At 66.7% G+C, this 20,141-nt stretch overlaps 1 protein-coding gene across 2 annotated transcripts; it reads right to left on the reverse strand.

Moving 5' to 3' along the window:
• Nucleotides 1-4,188: 4,188 nt before the first annotated feature.
• On the reverse strand, nt 4,189-19,805 carry BAZ2A (bromodomain adjacent to zinc finger domain 2A). 2 transcript variants are annotated; one of them, XM_054051265.1, is made up of 29 exons: nt 19,695-19,805; nt 15,426-15,563; nt 13,771-14,355; nt 13,212-13,370; nt 12,569-12,763; nt 12,059-12,280; nt 11,906-11,966; nt 11,727-11,835; nt 11,453-11,554; nt 11,177-11,387; nt 11,002-11,063; nt 10,834-10,899; nt 10,562-10,753; nt 10,209-10,463; nt 9,313-9,527; nt 9,137-9,211; nt 8,846-9,008; nt 8,675-8,734; nt 8,378-8,513; nt 7,751-8,301; nt 6,938-7,163; nt 6,701-6,856; nt 6,468-6,631; nt 6,031-6,314; nt 5,824-5,956; nt 5,596-5,742; nt 5,317-5,513; nt 5,099-5,242; nt 4,189-4,526 (listed from the first exon to the last, which is right to left on the reverse strand). In XM_054051265.1, exons 2-29 carry the CDS (start codon nt 15,559-15,561, stop codon nt 4,358-4,360), a joined length of 5,175 nt encoding a protein of 1,724 aa, XP_053907240.1. In that variant the 5' UTR covers nt 15,562-15,563; nt 19,695-19,805; the 3' UTR covers nt 4,189-4,357. The 2 variants fall into 2 exon arrangements, with proteins under 2 accessions (XP_053907240.1, XP_053907239.1); XM_054051264.1 differs by lacking the exon at nt 19,695-19,805 and adding an exon at nt 18,832-18,939.
• Between the last annotated feature and the right edge of the window lie 336 nt (nt 19,806-20,141).

The following is a 20,141-nucleotide window of genomic DNA, read 5'->3' on the forward strand; positions in this document are numbered from 1 at the left end:
GCCCCCCCGCAGGGCCGGGGGTGCTGCTTCCCCCCCCCCCCGCTCCCTGTTCCCCCCTCCCTGCAGCCATTCCTGCCCGCGGGGGGGGGGGCACTGCATGTGGCCCCCCCCCGCCCAGCCCCACCGGGGGGGGGGGGGGGGGCAGGACAAGTGCAATAACCCCCCCCCGGGCACTTTAGAGCCCCCAAGCCCGGGGGGGGGGGCCCAGCCCCACAGCTCCCCCCACCCCCTCCCAGTGACAATCTGGGGAGGGGGGCAGCAGGGGTGGCTCTTGCAACCAAAGATTGAGGGAGTTGAGCGGGGGGGGGGGGGGGGGCTGAGCTGCCCAGGCCCCCCCCGCCACGCCATGGGTCTGTCCGTCCGTTTGTCCCTCCCTGCTTGGGGCGGGGGGGCAGCCCTCCCCAATTTGCTTCCAGCTCTGGCCCCACCTTGCCCAGGGCCTTCTGGTTCTTCCAGCTCCCCCCCCTCCTCCAAAAGTGGGGTCCCCAGCCCCCCCCAGGACAGTGGGGCCCCCCCCAGCCTCTCCCAGCCCCCCCCAAAGTGGGGTCCCCAGCCCCCCCCCGGGGCAGTGGGCCCCCCCGGCCCCCCCTCACACATCTACCTCACCCCACAGCTCGGTGCGTGCCCAGCCTTAGGTTTTTATTGGGGGGGGGGGGTCAGGGGGCTGCATCCCCCTTTGCCCCCCCCCACCTAGGGTAATGCCGCTCCCCCCCCTCCGGTTTCCAGCCATTTCCCACCACTCCTGTTGCTGCTACAGCCCGGTTTCCCCCCCCCACCCCGGGCACAGCCTTTTGAGGGGGGAGGGAATAGGGGCCCCCCCAAGGAAGGAACCAAAGAGGGAGCCCCCCCCCCCCCCATTTAGGGCTGGGGGGGCACTGGGAGCCCTGCTCCGAGCCCCCCTCCCCACTGCCTGGGATATGGGGGAGGGGTTGAGTTGGGGTCCCACCTGCCCTGGGGGGGGGTGTGTGTGTGATCCCTGGGGTGCCCCCCCGCCCCCCCCCTTGTTAATTTATACGTAGCGCATTTTGTACAGGTTTTTAAGTTGCTTTTTTTTAAAAATCTCAAGAGGTTTCTAGTTTTGTATTTTCTGCTTCCGCGCTTCCCCCCCCCCCCCCCGCCACCCCCCCCCCCCCCCCCCCCTTCGAGGTTCTTTTGGTTTGTTTCTAAATAAAATATGCAAGAAAAAAAAAACCAAAACCCAAAAGCTTCTGCTTTGTGGGGAGGGGGGGTTGTGTCCCTGCAGCCCCCCCCGCCCCCCCAATCTGTGCCCCCATCTCAGAGGTCCCCAAATCGCCCCCTCCATGCTCAGCGTCCCCCCCCAACACAAGGATCCTTGTAGCCCCCCCTCAAAAGCACCCCCCCTATAAACTATTGCGCCCTCCAACAGCTCCCCCTAATGCCCCCCCCAGCTCAGGGCTCCCCAAAGCTGACCCCCTAAGAGCGTGCCCAAGCTCCTCCCTCTGCAGCTTGGGGTTCCCCAAAGCACACACCCCCCCCCCATATCAAGACACCCCCCATCCCAGCTCGGGGTCCCCTCAGCGCCCCCCCCCTCCTAAGCCCCATCCCCAGCACAGGGTCCCCAGAGACACCCCCCTCAAACCCCCCCCAACTTCCCTGCAGCTCAGGATAACCCCCCCTGCCCCAGCGCCCCATACAGTTCAGGGGTCCCCCCCCATTACCCCATACAGCTCAGGGGGTCCCCATTTCCCCCGCCCGAGGCCAGACCCACGGGTCTCTATCAAACGTGAGTTTATTCGGGCACGCGACACGCGGGGGCTACAGCCGGGAGTGGGGCGGACATCGACAGGTGGGGGGGGGACACCCCCCCACCCTTATCAAAAATGAGCTTGGTCCTAAAAATATAGAAAGAAATCAATTTAAATCCACAAAACCTGTACAGTTATCAAAAATCACAGAACGACACGGGGGGGGGGAGATGGGGGGGGGGGGTGTCCGCAGCATTGGGGGGGGGCACAGAGCAACTGGAGGGGGGGACACAGATCGGGGGGGGGTGCAGAGAAACGGCCCTGGGGTATCCGTGTCCTGGGTCGCCCCAAAGTTTCCCCCTCCCCCCCAGTAGGAGCTGCGGGCACCGGCCGGTGGGGGGGTGGTTGGGGGTGTGGGGGGGTGGAGGTCAAACCGGGGCGGGGGGGGGGGGGCAAACTTCAACCAAACAAACACGAGAACAACGGAGACTCCCGAAAACTCCCACGACGGAAACAAAACCTGAGGGCTCGGACCCCGAATCCCAAACGTGGGGGGTGGGGGGGGTCAAAACTGACCCTGGAGGCTCAGACCCCAAACCTTGGGGGGGTCAAAACTGACCCGGGGGGCTCAGAGCCCAAACCCCAAAACCCTGGGGGGGTCAAAACCGACCCTGGGGGCTCAGACCCTGAACCCCAAAACCCTGGGGGGGTCAAAACCGACCCTGGGGGCTCAGACCCTGAACCCCAAAACTCTGGGGGGGTCAAAACCGACCCTGGGGGCTCAAGAGCCCAAACCCCAAACCTTGGGGGGTCAGACCCTGAACCCCAAAACCCACAAGGGTAAAAACCAACCCTAGGGGCTCAGACCCAAAAACCAGGGAGGGTCAAAACTGACCCTGAGGGCTCAGACCCTGAACCCCAAAAACCAGGGAGGGTCAAAACTGACCCTGAGGGCTCAGACCCTGAACCCCAAAAACCAGGGAGGGTCAAAACTGACCCTGAGGGGCTCAGACTCCAAACCTCAGGGCGGTCAAAACTGACCTTGGGGTCTTAGACCCCAAATCCACAACTCCGGAGGGAATCAAAACTGACCCGGAGGGTTTGGACCCTGAAGTTGGTGGGGGTGGAGGGGGTCAAAACTGACCTTGGGGGTTCAGACCCCCAACCCAAAACCCTGGGGGGGGGGTGTCTAAACCAACCCTGAGGGCTCGGACCCTGAATTCAAGGGAGGGTCAAATCCAACTCTGGGGGCTCAGACCCCCAAACCCCAAACATTGTGGGGCCGGCAGCGCATAGAGAAAATATAAATATTTCTGTGTCATACAAAGCCCCGGCCCCGGGCCCACAGCAAAAATAAAATAAAATAAAGAGTTTCTGAGGTTATTCTGATAGAAAAAAGGCTACTTGGAGCGGGGGGGGGGGGCGTGGGGGTGGCCGGGACCCCCTGCCCAGGTAGGTGAGTTGTTTTCAGTGCTCAGTGGGGGTGGGGGGGAAACGTGCCCGGACCCACCGTGGCCCCCCCGGCCCCCCCAGAGCGAGTACCCGTAATATCCTGGCTGGGGGGGCAGGAGGGGGGTCCCGGCCCCCTCCCAGGCTGCCCAGAGCAATGAGAGGGGGGACTGGGGGCTGGGATGGGGGTCTGAGTACAGAGTAGGGGAGACCCCCACCCCAACTCCAGGCCCTTCCTCCCCACCCAGTGCAGCCCCCCCCGACCAGGCTGGGGTTCAACACCCGCCTGAGACTTCAAGTCCATCTTGGGGAGGGGGCAGCCCCCCCCCCAGCGCCCGCAGTAGCATCCCTGAGGGGTTCCAGTCGGGGCCACAGGGGGGGTAGGGGGGAGGACACGACCCCAGCCCAGCTCCCGGGGTCCCCGCGCCAGGGAAAGGGGGGGGTCGGGCTCTTCCTGAGACATGGAGGCAGGGAAAGGGGCGGCTGGGCCCCCACTTGCCCCCCCACCTCACTTTGGGGACCAAAGCAGAGGGGTTGGGGGGGGGTGAGGGCAGCGGGGGCTGCGCTGGAGCCCCCTCCCCGTAAAGTGTCTGCGCGGGCAGGGGGTCCTGGCTGGGATTGGGGGGGGGGGGGGGGGGGGTCTTGGCCAGGATGGGGGGGTCCTGGCCGGAATGGGGGGGTGGTTCTGGCCAGTGGGGGGGGTGTCCTGGCCGGGGTGGGGGGGCCTAAGTCCACTTTACTGGCCGTTAATGCATGTAGACGCTGCAGGAGCGCTCGGACATTCACTACGAACTATTGCTATTATTAAATATTCCCAGCAAGGAGGAGGGGGAATTCGGTTCCCTCGTTTAAGGGGGTGGGGGGGGTTTGGGGGAGGGGAGCGGCTGTTTCTGTTCTTAATTAGAAAATAAAATTAAAAAGAAAGAAAGAAAAAAAAAAAACCCACCTCTTTTTTTTTTTTTTTTTTTTCTTTTTGGCTTACAGAGTTCTGTGAGTTTGTGGTGCTGGGGGGGGGCTGGGGGGGCTGGGGGGGGCCAGGAAAGGGTGGTGGGCACGGGGAGGGGGGGCCCCGCGCGGGATCAGCAGGCAGCGAGATCAGCTCCAGAGGAGTCAGTTCTGGGGGCGCGGGGGCCCCAGTTCTGGGGGTGCAGGGGGACCCCAGCCCCGGCTGGGTGAGGGGGGGGGCTCCGGCCCCAACCACCTCACGGGCTCGAGGCGCATTTTCCCTGATAAAACTCGGCCCACCGGCTCTCGAAGAACTGGCGCATGGTGTGCCCGGCTTTGCCCACCGCCGAGTCGTCTTCGTTGAAGGTCTGGCAGTTGTCGAACACCAGCATGGCGTCGGCCGCAAACTCCTCCGAGCTCGAGTACCTGCAGAAGGGACAGTGGTTGGTGGCAGCCAGAGACCCCCAGCACCGGAGGGACCCTCATCTCTCAGAGGAACCCCCATCCCCTTCCCTGGAGGGATCCTCATCTCTCAGAGGAAACCCCATCCCATCCCATCCCAACCTATCCCATCCCATCCCATCCCATCCCCATCCCCATCTCCATCCCCATTCCCATCTCCACCCCCATCTCCATCCCCATCTCCATCCCACCCCCTTGAGGGACCTACAGCCCTTGGAGAGTCCCCCATCCATCCCTCAGAGGGAACTCCATCCCATCCCACCCCTCGGAGGAGGACTCATCCTATCCCATCCCACCCAGTCCTGTTCCATCCCTTAGAGGAGATCACATCCCATCCCCTGGAAGGGATCCTATCCTATCACACCCTTGGAAGAGGACCCGTCTCATCCCATCCCATCCCACCCCGTCCTGTTCCATCCCTTAGAGGAGATCACATCCCATCCCCTGGAAGGGATCCTATCCTATCACACTCTTGGAACAGGCCCCATCCCATCCCTCAGAGGAACCGCCTGTCCCATCCCACCCCACCGGCTCACCCGCCCTGCAGCAGCCGTGCGCGCATGGTGGCGAAGTCCATGGGATTCTTGATGATTTTGCGGTAGCCGGGCACCAGGCGGGGGTTCACGGGCTCCAGGAAGGGCCAGGCGTCCTCGTGCGACTCCATCTCCATCAGGATGATCCTGGGGGACAACAGGGTCAGGGGGAGCCCCTATGGACACGGCCCCAGCCCCCCCGTACCCCCAGCCCCACTCACTCGCAGAAGGTGAGGTCACTGGTCTGGCCCCGCAGCGTCACGCCCCGGCGCTTCGCGGGCGACAGTCCCTCGTGGCGGCGTGTGCCCGGCCGGCGCCGCGGGCTCCCCTCCTCCTGTACCGGGCTCCCCCCAAAGAGACGCCCCCGTTTCCGCTTCTTCCCTCGCCGGGGGCGAACGGGGTCCCGGTACTGTCCTGCCTGTGGGGAGGGACCAGAGGTCACCGCCGGCACGCGGGGTCCCTGCTGGCCCTGGGGACTGGGGGGGTCGCGCCCCACCTACCCGGGAGACGCAGACGGAGCAGAACCAGTCGCCCTCAGGCACCTCCGTCATCCGGGGCCGGTGGCAGTAGAGGTGGCAGCCGCGGTCGCAGCCGTCGCACAGCAGCAGGTGCTCATCGTCATCACCGCGCCGGCACACCAGGCAGGTCTGTGGGGAGTGGGGCTCAGCCGCGCCGGCACGGAGGTCCCTGCCACCTCGATTCCCATCCCACGCGGTATGGATACTCACCACTCTGTTGACTGATTTCTCCCAGGCGATGGATTTCTCCAGCTGGTTGATGCAGAGCGAGACCTGGGCTGCGCTGCGGCACCGCTCCAGCGTCTGCCGCCACGTCCGGACGCGGGGCGTGATCTCGTAGGCTCTGCAGTGGAAAGGGGGTGCTCAGCCAGAGCCACTCGCGTGCCGGCGGCGCAGGGTGGGGGACACGGGGCTCACATCTCAGTGGGGCCCAGGCTGGGCTCCTCAGCACCACTCAGCACTGCTTTCTCCACCACCACCTCATGCAGGGGCCAAAGTGGCTCCTTCAGGTAGCGCCGCTCCACGTTCTGCTCCAGCGCTGCCAGCCGCAGCACCGCCAGGTCCAGCGGGTTGGTGCGCTCCCGGCACAGCGGCAGCCCGTCCCGCCGGCTCCGGATGGTGATGTCCTCCAGGGGCTCCACTTTGTGCTCGCAGTACTGCAGGTCACTTCGCGTGGAGTCGGGGCTGGGGCACGTCCAGCCCTGCAGGGGACATGGGCTCAGGGCACGTGCCAGGACGCGGCCACCGCAGTACCCAGCCAAGGTCACCGTGGTGTCCGGCCAAGGCCACCACAGTGCAGAACCCAGCCGGGGCCACCACAGCACCCGGCCAAGGCACCACAGCCCAGCACCCACCCGGATCTGCAGATCAGCCATCAGCACACGCTGTTCCAGCTCTTCCACCCACTGCAGGACAGCGAGGTCGGCCTCGTAGGCTCTGTCCATCACCGACCACCGGGCCAGAGCTTCCTGAGACACGGCCGCGCCAGCCGCCTCCGGGCGCAGGTGGAAGATGGGGTCTGGAGGCAGAGAGGGGCTCAGCGAGGGGATGGCCGTGGTCCCTATCCCAGCCGGCGCGTGGCTCTTACCAGTGGTGGAGCGCAGGCAGACCTCCCGCAGGAACTCCCTGTGCTTGGTGAGGTGCTTGTGCAGCGCTTTCTCCCGGATGCCGCGTGGGTGCAGCGCCCGAGCCACTGCCTCCAGCTCCTCGGGGTCCCGCAGCCACCACCAGCCGCTCCGCATCTCTGCAAGGCAGTACCGTGGGACTCAGCACCACGCCAGCTGCACCCGCGCTCCCTGCCGGGATGCCAGGGCTCGGTTCTCACCAGGGGGAACCGGCTGCTCCGTCAGCTGAGTCAGGTACTTCTGCTCCATCTGCTTGAAGAACTTAGTGGGCGGCCGCCCCCGGCGCTTGGGCTGCCCCGGCAGCTCCTGGAGCTTCTCCAAGCTGCCCCGGCCCCTGGGGCAGGCACCGTGTGCCCGGGCACCAGCAGGCACCGGCGTGGAGGCGAGCAGGGGAGCCGCGGGGTCGTCTGTGGGGAGGCCGTTCAGCTGCGGGGATGGAGTGCGTCAGGAGGGCTGGGCAGGCTCCCATTCCTTGGCCCCCGATCCCACACCCTACAAGATCTTGGGCCAACAAGAAAGCTGGAGAGGGACTATTCATAAAGGCTTGTGATGACAGGAGGAGGGGGAACGGGGATAAACTGGAGAGAGGCAGATTTAGACTGGGCATAAGGAAGAATTTCTTCACCGTGAGAGCAGTGAGACGCTGGCCCAGGTTGCCCAGGGAAGCTGTGGCTGCCCCATCCCTGGAGGCGTTCAAGGCCAGGTTGGATGGGCCTTGGGCAGCCTGAGTCAGGGGGATGTCCCTGCCCATGGCAAGGGGGTTCGACCTAAATAATCTTTAAGGTCCGTTCCAACTATTCTATGATTCTATTCCAGCCCCCCATCCCTGATCCCACAGCCCCCCCAGATTCGTGGCTGTTTTGCCTCTCCCAGGCTCTGTGGGGCAGCAGGACAGAGCTCTGGTGTGGCACCATGAGGAGAGCCTCCCCAGGCCCAGACCCCCCTGTTCTCCCCACAAAGCCCTCAGGCTGAGGTGGGGACGCCAGGCGCAGCCCCCAGCCCCACACACGTACCTGCCGGGCTGGGCTCTTGGGCAGCTCGCCGCGGGGCTGGCCCCGGGGTTGCACGGCAGCTCGCGGCGAGGGCTCAGCAGAGGAGGTAGCGAGGGGGGCTCGGTCATCACAGGGCATCCGGGGCAGCAGGTTGAACCAGGGTCCCCGCTTTCCCGCAGCCTCCAGGGCGCTCTCCTCCTCCTCATGCGTGGGGTCCGCGGGGGGCTCGGGTGCCGTGTCGCTCTGGCCGGGGCTGCTGTCTGGGGTGAGGACGGAGTCGCGGAGCAGGGAGGCCTGGGTTTGGCTCAGCCAGGAGAGGAAGGCGGACTGGCTGAGGTCGTGCTGGCTCTGCCCCAGTGGCTCCAGCTCCTCCAGAGCCCCGTTCACCGGGGGCAGCTGCGGCCCGCAATGCTGCGCCAGCTCCTCTCTGCTCTTGCGGGGCCGCCCGCGCGAGCGTGAGGCCGTGCAGTTGGTCCGGTTGGGAATGGGCACATCCGTCAGCTCCTCCTTCACCGGGGGGATGTGGGGAGACGCCTTCTCCTCCAGGGGCTCCTGGGGTGCCGGCTCAGCTGCTGTAGAGGCAAGAGAGGGAGATGAGACGTGGGATCCTAACAGACACGGAGCCGCCAAAGCCCCTTTGCAGCTCACCCTCTGCGCCCTCCACGAAGATGCCGCCCAGGTGGGGCAGGACCCAGTATCGCCGCCGGTAACGGTCCTGACCCAGAGACGCCGCTCGCAGCGTCTGCGAGGAATGGAGCAGCTTCTTGCGGAAGAACATCTGCCTCTGTGGGGAGAGTGCAGAGCGGTGACGGGACCGAAAAGGCAGTGATGGGACCCATGATGGTGTGATAGAACTCTCAGGATGGCGATGGGATCCTCAGGGCAGTGACAGGACCTGCAGCTCTGCAGTGGGAGCCGAACCGCCAGCCCTCCCCTCCCACTCACCTTGACCAGCTTCTCGATCTGCCTCTCAAGCTCGGGGACGCTGGACGTAGATGTGTCCACCTGCAGAAGGGAAGGGACAGGTGCAGGGAAGTGTGGGCAGGCAGGGAAGAGACCCCCAAGGGTAGCATCTCCACCTCTGCCCCTGCAAGCATGAACCCTGCAGCCACTCACCTCCTCCTCCCTGCGGGATTTTCGCCTGCGGTTCTCCTCCTCCTCCTCCATCTCCAGCCCCGTCTCCTCTGTCAGGCGGGAGCTGCGCCTGCGCCGCCCATCCTCCAGCCCCGTGATCTCCGACTCAGGACGGCCCGTCTTCTTGGCCAGGGCAATCTTCAACCTGCCAAGACGTAGCCGAGATGTCCGCTGCCTGCCCCGACGCGTGTCCCACGCCCTGGCAGGCTGCGGCACGCGGTCATGATGAAGCACCTGGAAAGTCACTGCCGCAGGCAGCCCAGACCAACCCACCTGCGCAGCCGGCCCTCGATGATCCACTTGTTCCTCCGATAGCTGGACATGTTCTCCAGCGTCTTGTCGATCTCGCTGCAAGGAGACAGGGCTGGCTGCGGCGGGCGGCTGCGCGCAGCTCTCCCAGGACTCGACGCTGGGATCGGAGGTGGCGCCTGCCCCCCACCCGCGCTCACCTGATGATGAGGCCACTGCTGTTGAGCTCATTTACCAGGAAGGCCAGGATGGCAGCTTTCTGCTCCGGAGGCAGCGCCTGGAAGGGTTTGGTGCGCAGCCCATCACATAGGTCCTCCCCAGCCCTGTACGCAGTCAGGAAGCAGCGCAGGATCTCAGAGACAGTGTCACGGTTCAGGCTGATCTCCGACACCTTCTCCCCCAGGATCTTCAAGGACTGGAGAGAGCAGAGGAGGGGGGGTCGGGAGAAGAGGGTTTGCCAGGAGAGGAAAAAACAAGGAGATATCAACCTTCCAGTACCTGAAAGAGGCTACAAGAAAGCTGGAGAGGGACTGTTCATAAAGGCTTGTGGTCACAGGATGAAGGGCAATGGGTATACACTGAAGAGGGGCAGATTTAGACTGGACATAAGGAAGAATTTCTTCACCATGAGAGCACTGGCCCAGGGAAGCTATGACTGCCCCATCCCTGGAGGGGTTCAAGGCCAGGTTGGATGGGCCTTGGGCAGCCTGAGCCAGGGGGATGTCCCTGCCCATGGCAAAGGGGGGATGGAACTGGATGGGCTTTAAGGTCCCTTCTAACCCAAACAATTCTACGATTTTATGATTCTAAGAAGGGGAAGACATCAGCACCCAGTGGGTAGGAAAACCAGGGCCAGGATCTCAAGCCTGAGCCAGAACAAGCCTGGGGTGTCCCAGGCAGCCGGGCAGCTCTGGGTCCTACAGTCGGACAGACACGGGAGCTGCCATGGGCTGGAGCTAGCTGGGCATAGGGAGAGGGTGCAGGAAGAGCAGCACCTCCCAAATCTCGTCTCTCTTGTCCCAGTCTCACAGCAGCTGGGGTCTCATGGGCACCGAGACCCCCATCACAGCTGGAGCAAGGGCTGGGAATGGCTCACCTGGCAGTAGGGTGGCATTCCGGGGTCGTACAGCGCAGCCTGCAGTAGCCGCACTAGCAGGTCCTGCACCTCGCCTGCGCTGCTGCCCACGCCCAGCAGCCCCTCCTGCAGCGTGCACAGGCTGGGCACGTCCTTGGCTGGGTCGAAGCCCAAGACCTTGCCATAGCTCTGGAGGAACTCCACCACAGTCAGGCAGTTGGAAAAGGCGCGGCTAGGCAGGATGAGGCCCGGGATACGGGAGAAGGCTGGCAGGGGCTGCAGGGAAGGAGAGCGAGTGGTCAGGGCCAGCGTGGCACCGGACAGGCTGCCAGCTCCCAGCTCAACCCAGCAGAGCCCCCAGTGCCCCAGCCCACCTGGTGGTCCCCCAGGCACATGTCCTCCGTCGGCTTCTTCATCTCCTCCAGGATGAGCTGCTGCCGCCGCCGCTCCTCCAGGCGCCGCTGGGCCACCAGACCCTTGTCTGCCTTCCGAGTCCCTTTGCCCTTCTTCTCCTTGGGTCGTGCTTTGTCCTTGCCCTTCTCCACTTTGCCTTTCTTCTCCTTGGCCTGAGAAGACCCCGGGACACATGGTGGCGAGCAGCTCCATCTCCTGCCCCTTTCCACCCTCTTGGACCCTGTGGACTCACCTTGCACTTCTTCTTGGCCTCCTTCGTTCTAGGGGCTTTGGTTTCTTGCTTCTGCTTGTTCTTGGCCTGGAAGGGACAAGACCAGCTCAGGGACCTGGTGGCCTTCCCACATGGGGGAAGGTCCTGACCCAGAGGAGCCCCTGTCCCACCCTGTGCAGCCACCTGTACCTTCCGCCTCATTTTCTTCTTGATTTTGCTCATTTTCAGCTTGTCCTCATCGCTGAGCACCTCTGCAAGAGCAAGAAGGAAGGGCGGCAATGGGCCGGCTGCTGGGGTCCCACCAGAGTTGGGCTGCCAGGGGCTGCTCCGGCTGCCCTGCACTGGTGGGGCTGGGTGAGGGTACCTTGGGCTTCCAGCCTCTTCAGCAGCCGCGCATCCGTCTTGCTCAGCAAGTCAACCATCTTCACCTTGGGAGGCCGGCCCCGGCCACGCTTTGCAGCTGGCGGCTCCTTGGGCTTGGCCTTCTCGGCGTTGCGAGGCCGCCCGCGCTTGCCCGTGATGGCCTGGATGCGCGCGGGGATCTCCTCAGGGCTCAGCTTCACCCACTGCAGGCCCTGCGGCACAGAAACCGGTCACACCGAGCGGGGGGATGCGGCAGCACCGCAGCCCCCAGACCCACCTCCGGCGTGTCCCGCTCCTCGTAGAAGTCTCCCACTGGCATGCGGGGGCTGAAGCTGAAGTGCTCGCGCCGGACGTCCTGCACCACGTTCCTGCTCAGGTACTGGGGAGGAAGAAGAGGAGGAGGAAGGTCGTGAGGATGGCTCAGCGCCTCGAACCCCGTAGCTCCCAGCTGTGTCCATCTGCTGCAGGTGGGGGCTCTGGCAGAGCCAGGAGAGCTGCAGCAGAGCAGGACCCCGCATCGTCCCCCATCCCGCTCTCCCCAGGCTCCGCACCTTGATCACCTCTGGGAATTGCTTCATCCTCTTCCCGCAGGGCCCGTAGTACCAGGTCTCACCCTGCCAGCGGTGATTCCCCTTCTTGATCCGCACCTCCCGCCTCCACCTGGGCACAAGGGGCTTTAGCCGGGTGCCGGGGGGTCCCGCGGGGCCGGGTGGGGGGACGCGCCACATACCCGTGCTGCAGCGGGAAGCGCACCTCCTCCTGCGTAGCGATGCGACGACGGGGGACGTCACCTGCGGGAGCGGACGGGACGCTGGGCTTGGGCACACCGGTGGAAGCGCAGTGCTGGCGAAAGCACGGTGCCGGCAGGGGCTTTCAGCCGTACCTGCTGCCCGGCTGCTCAGCACAGTGGCCTCCTCGCTCTCTCCTTCCAGCGCAGCTGAAGTCTCCGGGCAGCTGTCGGCGGCCTCTTCCTCCTCCTCGTCCTCTTCTTCCTCTTCCTCCACAGATGGGGCCAGGGACTCTGGCTCCAGTGGGGTGCTGAGCTCCAGGGACTCCGGCTCCTCCGGCCCCGTGTGGCGGCTGCCGCTCAGGCCGATGCTGCCATCTGCGGAGCCAAGGTCAGGGACGTCACCGCCGAGCACGGCTGCCGTCCTGCTCCGCGCATGCCACCGGGAGACCCCTTGGCGTGCAGAGGAGACTCCGTGGGGCTGGCACCCAGCCGGGCACCCACAGGCTCGGCGCCAGCACCGGCCACAGCGCTAGCACGTGTGGGGTCCCTGCTCTGCCTGGACACAAAGATGCTGCAGCAGCACAGCCACGCTGGCAGCCCTGGCGAGCTGGCATGGGGGGCACCGGTCAGGCGAGGGGGGCACCGGTACGGTGCGGCACGTACCATGCAGGGCAGGCGGTGAGCTGGTGCCGGCGAGCAGTGGGGCGGGTGAGGGGCTGGCAGGCAGGAGGCCGAAGGGGCCGTCGGCGTGGAGAGGGGGGCTGTCGGCGCAGCGCAGGTCGGGGGGCTCCTCCAGCGGGGATTTGTCGCTCACCAGCCGCGCATCATCCATCGTGTAGGGATCCCCGGTGCCGGGGTCTGGCGGGGGGGGCAGCACCGGGAGTGGGGTTGGGGGGAGGCAAAGACACATTGCTGCTCCCGAGGGGCACCCGGGGGCCCCCCAAGCCCCAAAGGCGACGGCAGCGGAGGAGTTAAGGGTTGGGGCGCCCCCAGCCACGCCCCCTCCTCTGGGAAGCCAGGAGCCCAAAATGGCCGTGGCGGTGGCGGCGATGATGTTCACCAGCGCGGAAGTTCAGGCGCTGAGTAACAGCCTCGTCACGGAGCTGGGAAGGCCGGGAAGGCCGGGAGTGCGGAGGAGGCTGGCGCGGGAGGGACGCGGGTCCGCCCCTGCCGCCAGCGCCTGCCCAGGGCCACCCGCGCCACTGGGGCCATCGCCACCATCGCCACCGCCATCGCCACGAGGGGACGGAGAGGGGACCCAGCCACGCCGGCCCCTGTGCGCCCCACTGCCTCCCAGCCCCCCTACCTCTGGCCAGGGATTCGAAGGGCTCCAGGGTGTCTCCGCTGAGGATGTGGGCGTCCTCCAGCTGCGGGGCGATGGGTGACGCGTCCCCCAGGACGGGGCCCTCCTGTGCCAGCGGTGCCGGCCCCGGGGCTGACCCGTTGTAGCCGCAGATCTTCAAATCTAAAGGGAACATCCAAGCAGATCCAGACCCCGCGGCAGCGGCTGTGGCAGAGTCTGGGGTCTCACCCAGCATCAGCGGCTGCAGTTCTTGCACCAGAGAGACTGGCAACCAGCCCTCCCTGGCACCCGGCCACGCCGGGCTCGCACACACCCTGTGCCGGGGCAACGCCACAATGCCCGCGGCGACACCGCAGGCAGCACCCAGCCCAGTTTAACGACATCCCAGCATGGACTCGGAGCTGTGGCAGGGCAGACCCCAGCTGGGACATGGTGCAGAGGGGTCAGAGGGACCAGGTAGCACCATGCCCAGCTCTGCCATCCTGGTTTGGGATCCAGCACCTGGCTGCCGGTGCCGCAGCGCCCCAGCCCAGAGCTCTGCCCACCCACGCCGGGCTCCTACCTGGCTGTGCCTCCTCCAGCTCCATGCTGCCCACCAGCCCACCCCCGTTCTCCACAATGGTGGCCGGAATCTCTTTGGCTGCGGCATCGGCGTCACCTTCACCGGTGCCCGGCTCCTCTGGCAAGCCCGGCGGCAGCGAGAAAGGCTGGGTGCTGGAGCCCAGCATAGGAGAGGGCTGGGCGGCCGTGTAGAAGCCGGCAGGGCCGTTCTGCATCAGCTCAAAGCTCTGCTCCTGGAAGGAGTCGTACAGCTCCTGCGAGTCAAAGTTCAGTCCCATGGGGCCGGCGGTGCCGTTGGCCCAAAACTCCTGTCCGGCCTCACGCAGGTTGGTGCCGTGGTCTGGGGATGCTGGCCGGGACCCCCCGGCGACACCGTTGAGCGGGAATTGTCCGAGGCCGGTGAGCGGGGCAACGGGGCTGCCGTCCTTGAGGCCGCCGGCGGGCACGTACGGCGTGTAGTCCCAGAGGCAGTCGTAGGTGCGAAGCGGTGGCGTGCCGGCACGCGGCGAGCCGGGGGGGAAGGTCCCTGAAGTACTGGGGTGGGATACAGTAGAGAAGCCATTGACATTCGTGCCCCTGTTCAGATCTGGAGGGAGCCAGAGCAGAGAGAGCTGCGTCAGCTGCACCGCGCGGGCGCCTCGATGCCCACCCTCACGTGGAGCCCATCAGGCCCCACCGGTGATGGACAAGAGGCTTCGGGGACAGACAGACAGTCCACCCTGGAAGTCACTGAGCCTCTTGCTCTGCCACCCCCGAGAGCCCCGGCACAACTTGGCTAAATGGGCCCTGCCATGGGGTTCACCGGCGTCGGGCTGAGCACCGCGGGATACCAGGGATTAGCCGAGCGCTTGGCAGGGCTGTGCCGGATCAGCTGACTGGCCAAATCCACGCAGACCCCATTCCAGCAGGGCCGCTTTTCTAGGCCAAGGCGAGGGCAGATGCACAACAGACCCCGGCCCCATGTGTGGGGAGCTGCTGTGGACCTCCCGTCCCTTCCATCCTTTGTCCCCTCTTGTCCCCATGGTCCCTCCATCCCCTCTGTCCCCATGTCCACTCTATCCCCTCTCTCCCCATGGCCCCTCCATCCCCTCCATCCTCATGGCCCCTCCATCCTCTCCGTCCCCTCTGTCCCCATGGCCACTCTGTCCCCTTGGCTCCTCCATCCTCTCCATCCCCTGTGTCCCCTCGGCCTTTCCATCCCCTCAGCTCCTCCATCCTCTCCGTCCCCACGGCCTCCTCGTCCCTTCAGCTCCTCCATCCTCTCCATCCCCACGGCCTCTCCATCCCCACAGCCTCTCCGTCCCCTCAGCTCCTCCATCCTCTCCATCCCCTCGGCCTTTCCGTCCCCTCAGCTCCTCCATTCTCCCCGTCCTCTCTGTCCCTTCGGCCTCTCCATCCCCTCGGCCTCTCCGTCCCCTCAGCTCCTCCATTCTCCCCGTCCTCTCCATCCCCTCGGCCTCTCCGTCCCCTTGGCTCCTCTATCCTCTCTGTCCCCTCTGTCCCCTCGGCCTCTCCATCCCCTCGGCCTCTCCGTCCCCTCAGCTCCTCCATTCTCCCCGTCCTCTCCATCCCCTCGGCCTCTCCGTCCCCTCGGCTCCTCCATCCTCCCCGTCCCCTCTGTCCCCACGGCCCCTCCATCTCCTCCTCCCCACTCACTTTTCCCTGGAGGGGGGAAGCCAAGCGGGGCGCTGGGGTCGAAGGCGCCATCCCCTGAGGCAGGTGTGGGTTTCGGTCCTGAGGCAGCAGGTGCGGAGGAAAGGCCGGTGAAGCTGAAGTGGTTGTTTGTTTCCATGTCTGGTGAGGGAGAAGAGGTGGCAGAGTCAGTGCCAGCACGGGGAGGAGGTGTCACCCCCCAGCCCAGCCACCGTGGCCACGGGGACCTCGGGAAGCACCGGCTCCCCAGCCCGGAGCAGGATGAGCTCCCAACTTGAACCTCCATAGAAACCTGAGGAGAAACAGTGCTCCCTGGGGATCGCCACACTCCCGGCACAGAACCGGTGCTCCCTGGGGATCACCACACTCCCGGCACAGAACTGGTGCTCCCTGGGGATCGCCACTCTCCCGGCACAGAACCGGTGCTCCCTGGGGATCGCCACACTCCCGGCACAGAATCGGTGCTCCCTGGGGATCGCCACTCTCCCGGCACAGAACCGGTGCTCCCTGGGGATCACCACACTCCCGGCACAGAACCGCCACAGCATCCAGGCTGGCCCCGTGTCGCAGCCGGAGCCCCGAAGTCAGCTCAGCGCGGCCCAGGGACAGGCAGGAGCCACCAGTGACCTTCACCAGGCCGGAGGAGAAACACTCCCTCCAAACCAGAGAGGCTTCAGGAGGGCTCCCGGCGGGTGCTGGCCAAGGATGGGGCCTGGCTATGCCACCGGCACATCCGGCAGTGCCCAACGGAGCAGCCGAGACGGGAACGCCGGTGCCAGCGGGGATGCGCAGGGACACCCCATGTGCACCAGAGCTGCCCTCGGCCGAGGCAGCACCAGCTCTGCCGCCCTCTCCGGAAAGGCCGATGCCACCACACGTTCAGCAGCCGCATGTCGAAACCGGGGTGAGGATTTCATCACGCCCGTGGCGTCCGGTGCCCAGCGGCATCCGGGGCCACGGAGCCCGATCCCAGCGGCCAGGGACACCGGTGACTCATCCAGAGAAACCCGTATGGGCGGCGACACGGCTGCCACACGCGTGGCGCTCCGGGATGTCCCGGGGGGTCCTGTCAGCCACCCCCCAGTGCTGCCCGGGAGCTCCCAGCCGGCACCGGGAAACCGGGCAGAGGGCAGCTGGAAAAAGGAAAAGCCTTTCCGGTCCCACCCGGTGTTGGGAACGCCGCTGCGGCTTTGGAGGTCAGAGTTGGTGACAAAGGGAAGCGCTGGGACCAGGTCAGAATGGACGGAGCAAGCAGGAGCGCAGCTGGGAGAGCAGCACCGCGGCACCAGGGCAAAATAAACCTGGGAATGAACTCCAGGAGGGCCGAGCGGCGACTCAGCCGTGGGCTGCGCCCCGGCCATGGCAGTGCCAGCTGTGCCGGATGAGGACCGCGGCTTGCCCTCACTCAGGGGACAAATGGGGCCCAGCCACAGCGCGGGGACCCCCAAACCCTGCAGGTGCCAGAGTCACCCTTGGCACCACCAGGAACCTGCTGGCACTGGGCACGGCGCCGGCAGCGGCCTCGGCTCCCGCCGCTGCCTGATGGAGCCGCAAACTGGGCCACGGCACGAAACCGGAGCTGGCACGCCGGCGAAGCCAAGATGGGAACCTGGGGTCTTGCTGGCAGCGATAAAGGGGGAGGGTGGCGGCTGCTCCAGGCAGAGCGGACAGAGCTGGCGCGGCTGCGCCCGCCGGCAACACCCACAGGCTCGGGTGCTGCAGCTGCACCCGTGGGTGCCGGGCTGGGCTCGGGCGCTGGGGCTGCACCCGTGGGTGCCGGGCTGGGCTCAGGCGTTGCGGCTGCACCCGTGGGTGCCGGGTTGGGCTCAGGCGCTGCGGCTGCACCCATGGGTGCCGGGCTGGGCTCGGGCACTGCGGCTGCACCCGTGGGTGCCGGGTTGGGCTCGGGCGCTGCGGCTGCACCCGTGGGTGCCGGACTGGGCTCGGGTGCTGCGGCTGCACCCATGGGTGCCGGGCTGGGCTCGGGCGCTGCGGCTGCACCCATGGGTGCCGGGCTGGGCTCAGGCGCTGTGGCTGCACCCGTGGGTGCCGCACTGGGCTCGGGCGCTGTGGCTGCACCCATGGGTGCCGGGCTGGGTTCGGGCGCTGCGGTGGGTGCCGGGCCGGGCAACCTGGATGGACACACGGATGATGGGGAGGACATAGAGGGGGAAAATGAGACAGGGACACAGGGGGGGACAGGGACACAGAGGGGGACAGACGGACACTGTGGGGAGGGAGGGATGGATGGACATAGAGACGATGGGGGGACACGAGAGGGGGGACACCAGAGGGACACAAGGGGAGGGACAGGGAGGGATGGACACACAGATGATGGGGGATGACATCCGGAAATGGAGGGAAATGGGACAGGGGACATGGAGGGATGTGGACACGAGGGGGGGTCGAGGGATACAAGGGGAGGGAAGGATGGATACGGCTGAGAGAGGGATGGATGGACACACAGCCAACGGGGTGTGGGGGAACAAGGTGGGGGGACAGAGGGACACAAGGAGAGGGACAACGGGACACACGGGTGATGGGGGGACACAGACATAGGGGTGTATACAGAAGGACACAAGGGGAGGGACAAACGGACACGGGGGGGGGGGGACGGGGAGGCAGGAAGAGGGACACAAGGAAGAGGGACAGACAGACACGGGGGGGAAGGATGGATGGACACATGGACGATGGGGGGGACAGAGGGACACAAGGGGGAGGGATGGATGGACACAGGTGATGAGGGGGACACGGACGTGGGGGGACAGAGGGACACAAGGAGGAGGGACAGATGGACACACAGATGATGGGGGGGGACATGGACAGGGAAAATGGGACGAGGACACAGACACAGGGGAGGAGGACACGGGGCGGGGGGGACAGATGGACACAAGGGGAGGGACACACGGACACAAGGGGGAGGGACATAAAGAAGGGAAATGGGACGCAGACCCGGAGGGACGGACACACGGACACGGGGGGGGGGGGGGGGGGGGGGGACACACACAGACACGGCTCCGCCCCACCCCCGGGTCTCGCGAGGACCGGGGAGCGCCCGAGGGTGTCCCGGTACCGGGAAGGGAGGGAAAGGCACGGGGTGGGGGCGAGGGGCTCACCGGGACCGGGGGAGGCGGGGGGGGGGGCTCACCGGGACCGGGTAAGGGGATCGGGGGTCTCACTGGTACCAGAGGGGGGGGAAACGAGGGTCTCCTCGGTACCGGGGGGGATGAAGGGAGGAAGGGCTCCCCGGTACCGGGCAGGGGGTAGCGGGATCTCACCGGTACCGGGAGGGGGAAGAAGGAGAAGGCATCCCCTGGCTCAAGAACGGGGTGTTTCTCGCCGTGCCCGGCCCCAACCGCCGCCCCCCCCCCCGCCGTTAACAGCCACCCCCACCCCCCCCGGCCCCCACCTGGCAGCGGCCCCGGTCCCGGTCAGGCGGCGCGAGGTGTGTGTGGGGGGCGGCGGCTGCTCATGTTGCCGGTACCGGGGGTTGGGGGGGGTTAGGGGGTGGGGGGGGTCCCAGCGCCCCGGTCCCGCCGCCCCGCGCGTACCCCGGGCAGGAAGCGCCTCGCGCCGCCCCCGCGCGTCACGGCGGCCGCGATCGTCACCGGGGGCGGCGCGCGCGTCACCGGGCGGGGCCGCGCCCACGTGGGGGGGGATCCCCACCCCCGGCGGGGTCAGCGCGGGGGAATCCCCGCACGGGACCCTTCGGGACCTCCCCCCTCTCCGTTTACACTTCCCCCACCCCACCCCCCTTCCCGTCGCCAGCTCCGGTAACGGAGGCTCCGGTAGACGGACGCGATACCGGACGCGTTACCGGGCCCTCCCGGCTCAGCGGGGACACCGGGACCCCCTTCCCCCCCCCCCGCCCCCCGGGATCCCCGCTTACGTCACGCGCACCGGCCGCGCTGCGCAGGCACCGGGCGGACGGGGGGGGGGGGGCGGTACCGGGAAGCGGGGGGGCGGGGGGCTGGTCCCGGGATTCGGTGCTCAGCGGGGGCTCCCGGGTGTGTGGCGGGGTGTCCCCGGTCCGGGGGTCCCGGTGCGGCCCCAAGGAGGGGAGGGTGATCCCTGCCCGGTGCCGGTGGTGCCCGGTGCAGCTCCGGTAGAGAGGGATTCCTGCCCGCTCCGGCGGTTCTGTGCCCGGTAGGGGCTCCCGGTGCGGCCCCGGGTGGGAGGGGGGGTGCCCCGGAAGGGGGTCCCGTGCCCGCCGGGGAAGGGACGGAGGGAGGGAGGGGCGTCCCAATCCGCGAGTCCCCGGCGCTGCGGTACCTGGGGCAGCGGAGCCGGTGCCGGTCCCGGTGCGCAGCGCAGGTGCTCCCGACCCCGTGATGTCAGCGGCGCCGCCGCCGCCGCCCGGTTCGCACCGCCCTTTAAAGGCGCCGCGGCACCTCCCGGGGTGGAACGACACCGGCTGCAACCCGGGCCGGGACCCCCCGCCCCCCGCGGGAACCAACCCCCCCCAGTACCCGGTCCTATGGGGCGGGGGGTGTGCTCGGAGCTGCAGCTCCGCACCGGGGAATCCGTGTCCACCCCCCCCCCGGGTCCCTCTGTGAGCTGTGAGATGGTGGAGCAGAGACAGATGGACAAGGACGGATGGATACACGGGACAGAGAATGGGAGGCGTATTTCCCACACACCCCCCCCCATATATTGACCCCGCATTTGGGGCAGAGGGTGCGTGTGTCATTCCCCACTCTTGGGGACCCACCGGGCTGG

This window comes from Cuculus canorus, chromosome 29, assembly GCF_017976375.1.
Source record: "Cuculus canorus isolate bCucCan1 chromosome 29, bCucCan1.pri, whole genome shotgun sequence".
NCBI lineage: Eukaryota > Metazoa > Chordata > Aves > Cuculiformes > Cuculidae > Cuculus > Cuculus canorus.

Excerpts from the sequence above, each read along its gene's own strand:
- BAZ2A (XM_054051265.1), bottom strand. The coding sequence starts at position 15,561 with ATGGAAACAAACAACCACTTCAGCTTCACCGGCCTTTCCTCCGCACCT. Across the intron at positions 11,967-12,058 it reads GCTGAGCAGCCGGGCAGCAG|GTGACGTCCCCCGTCGTCGC; the intron begins GTACGGCTGAAA and ends CCGCTCCCGCAG. Across the intron at positions 9,528-10,208 it reads GAATGCCACCCTACTGCCAG|TCCTTGAAGATCCTGGGGGA; the intron begins GTGAGCCATTCC and ends TGCTCTCTCCAG.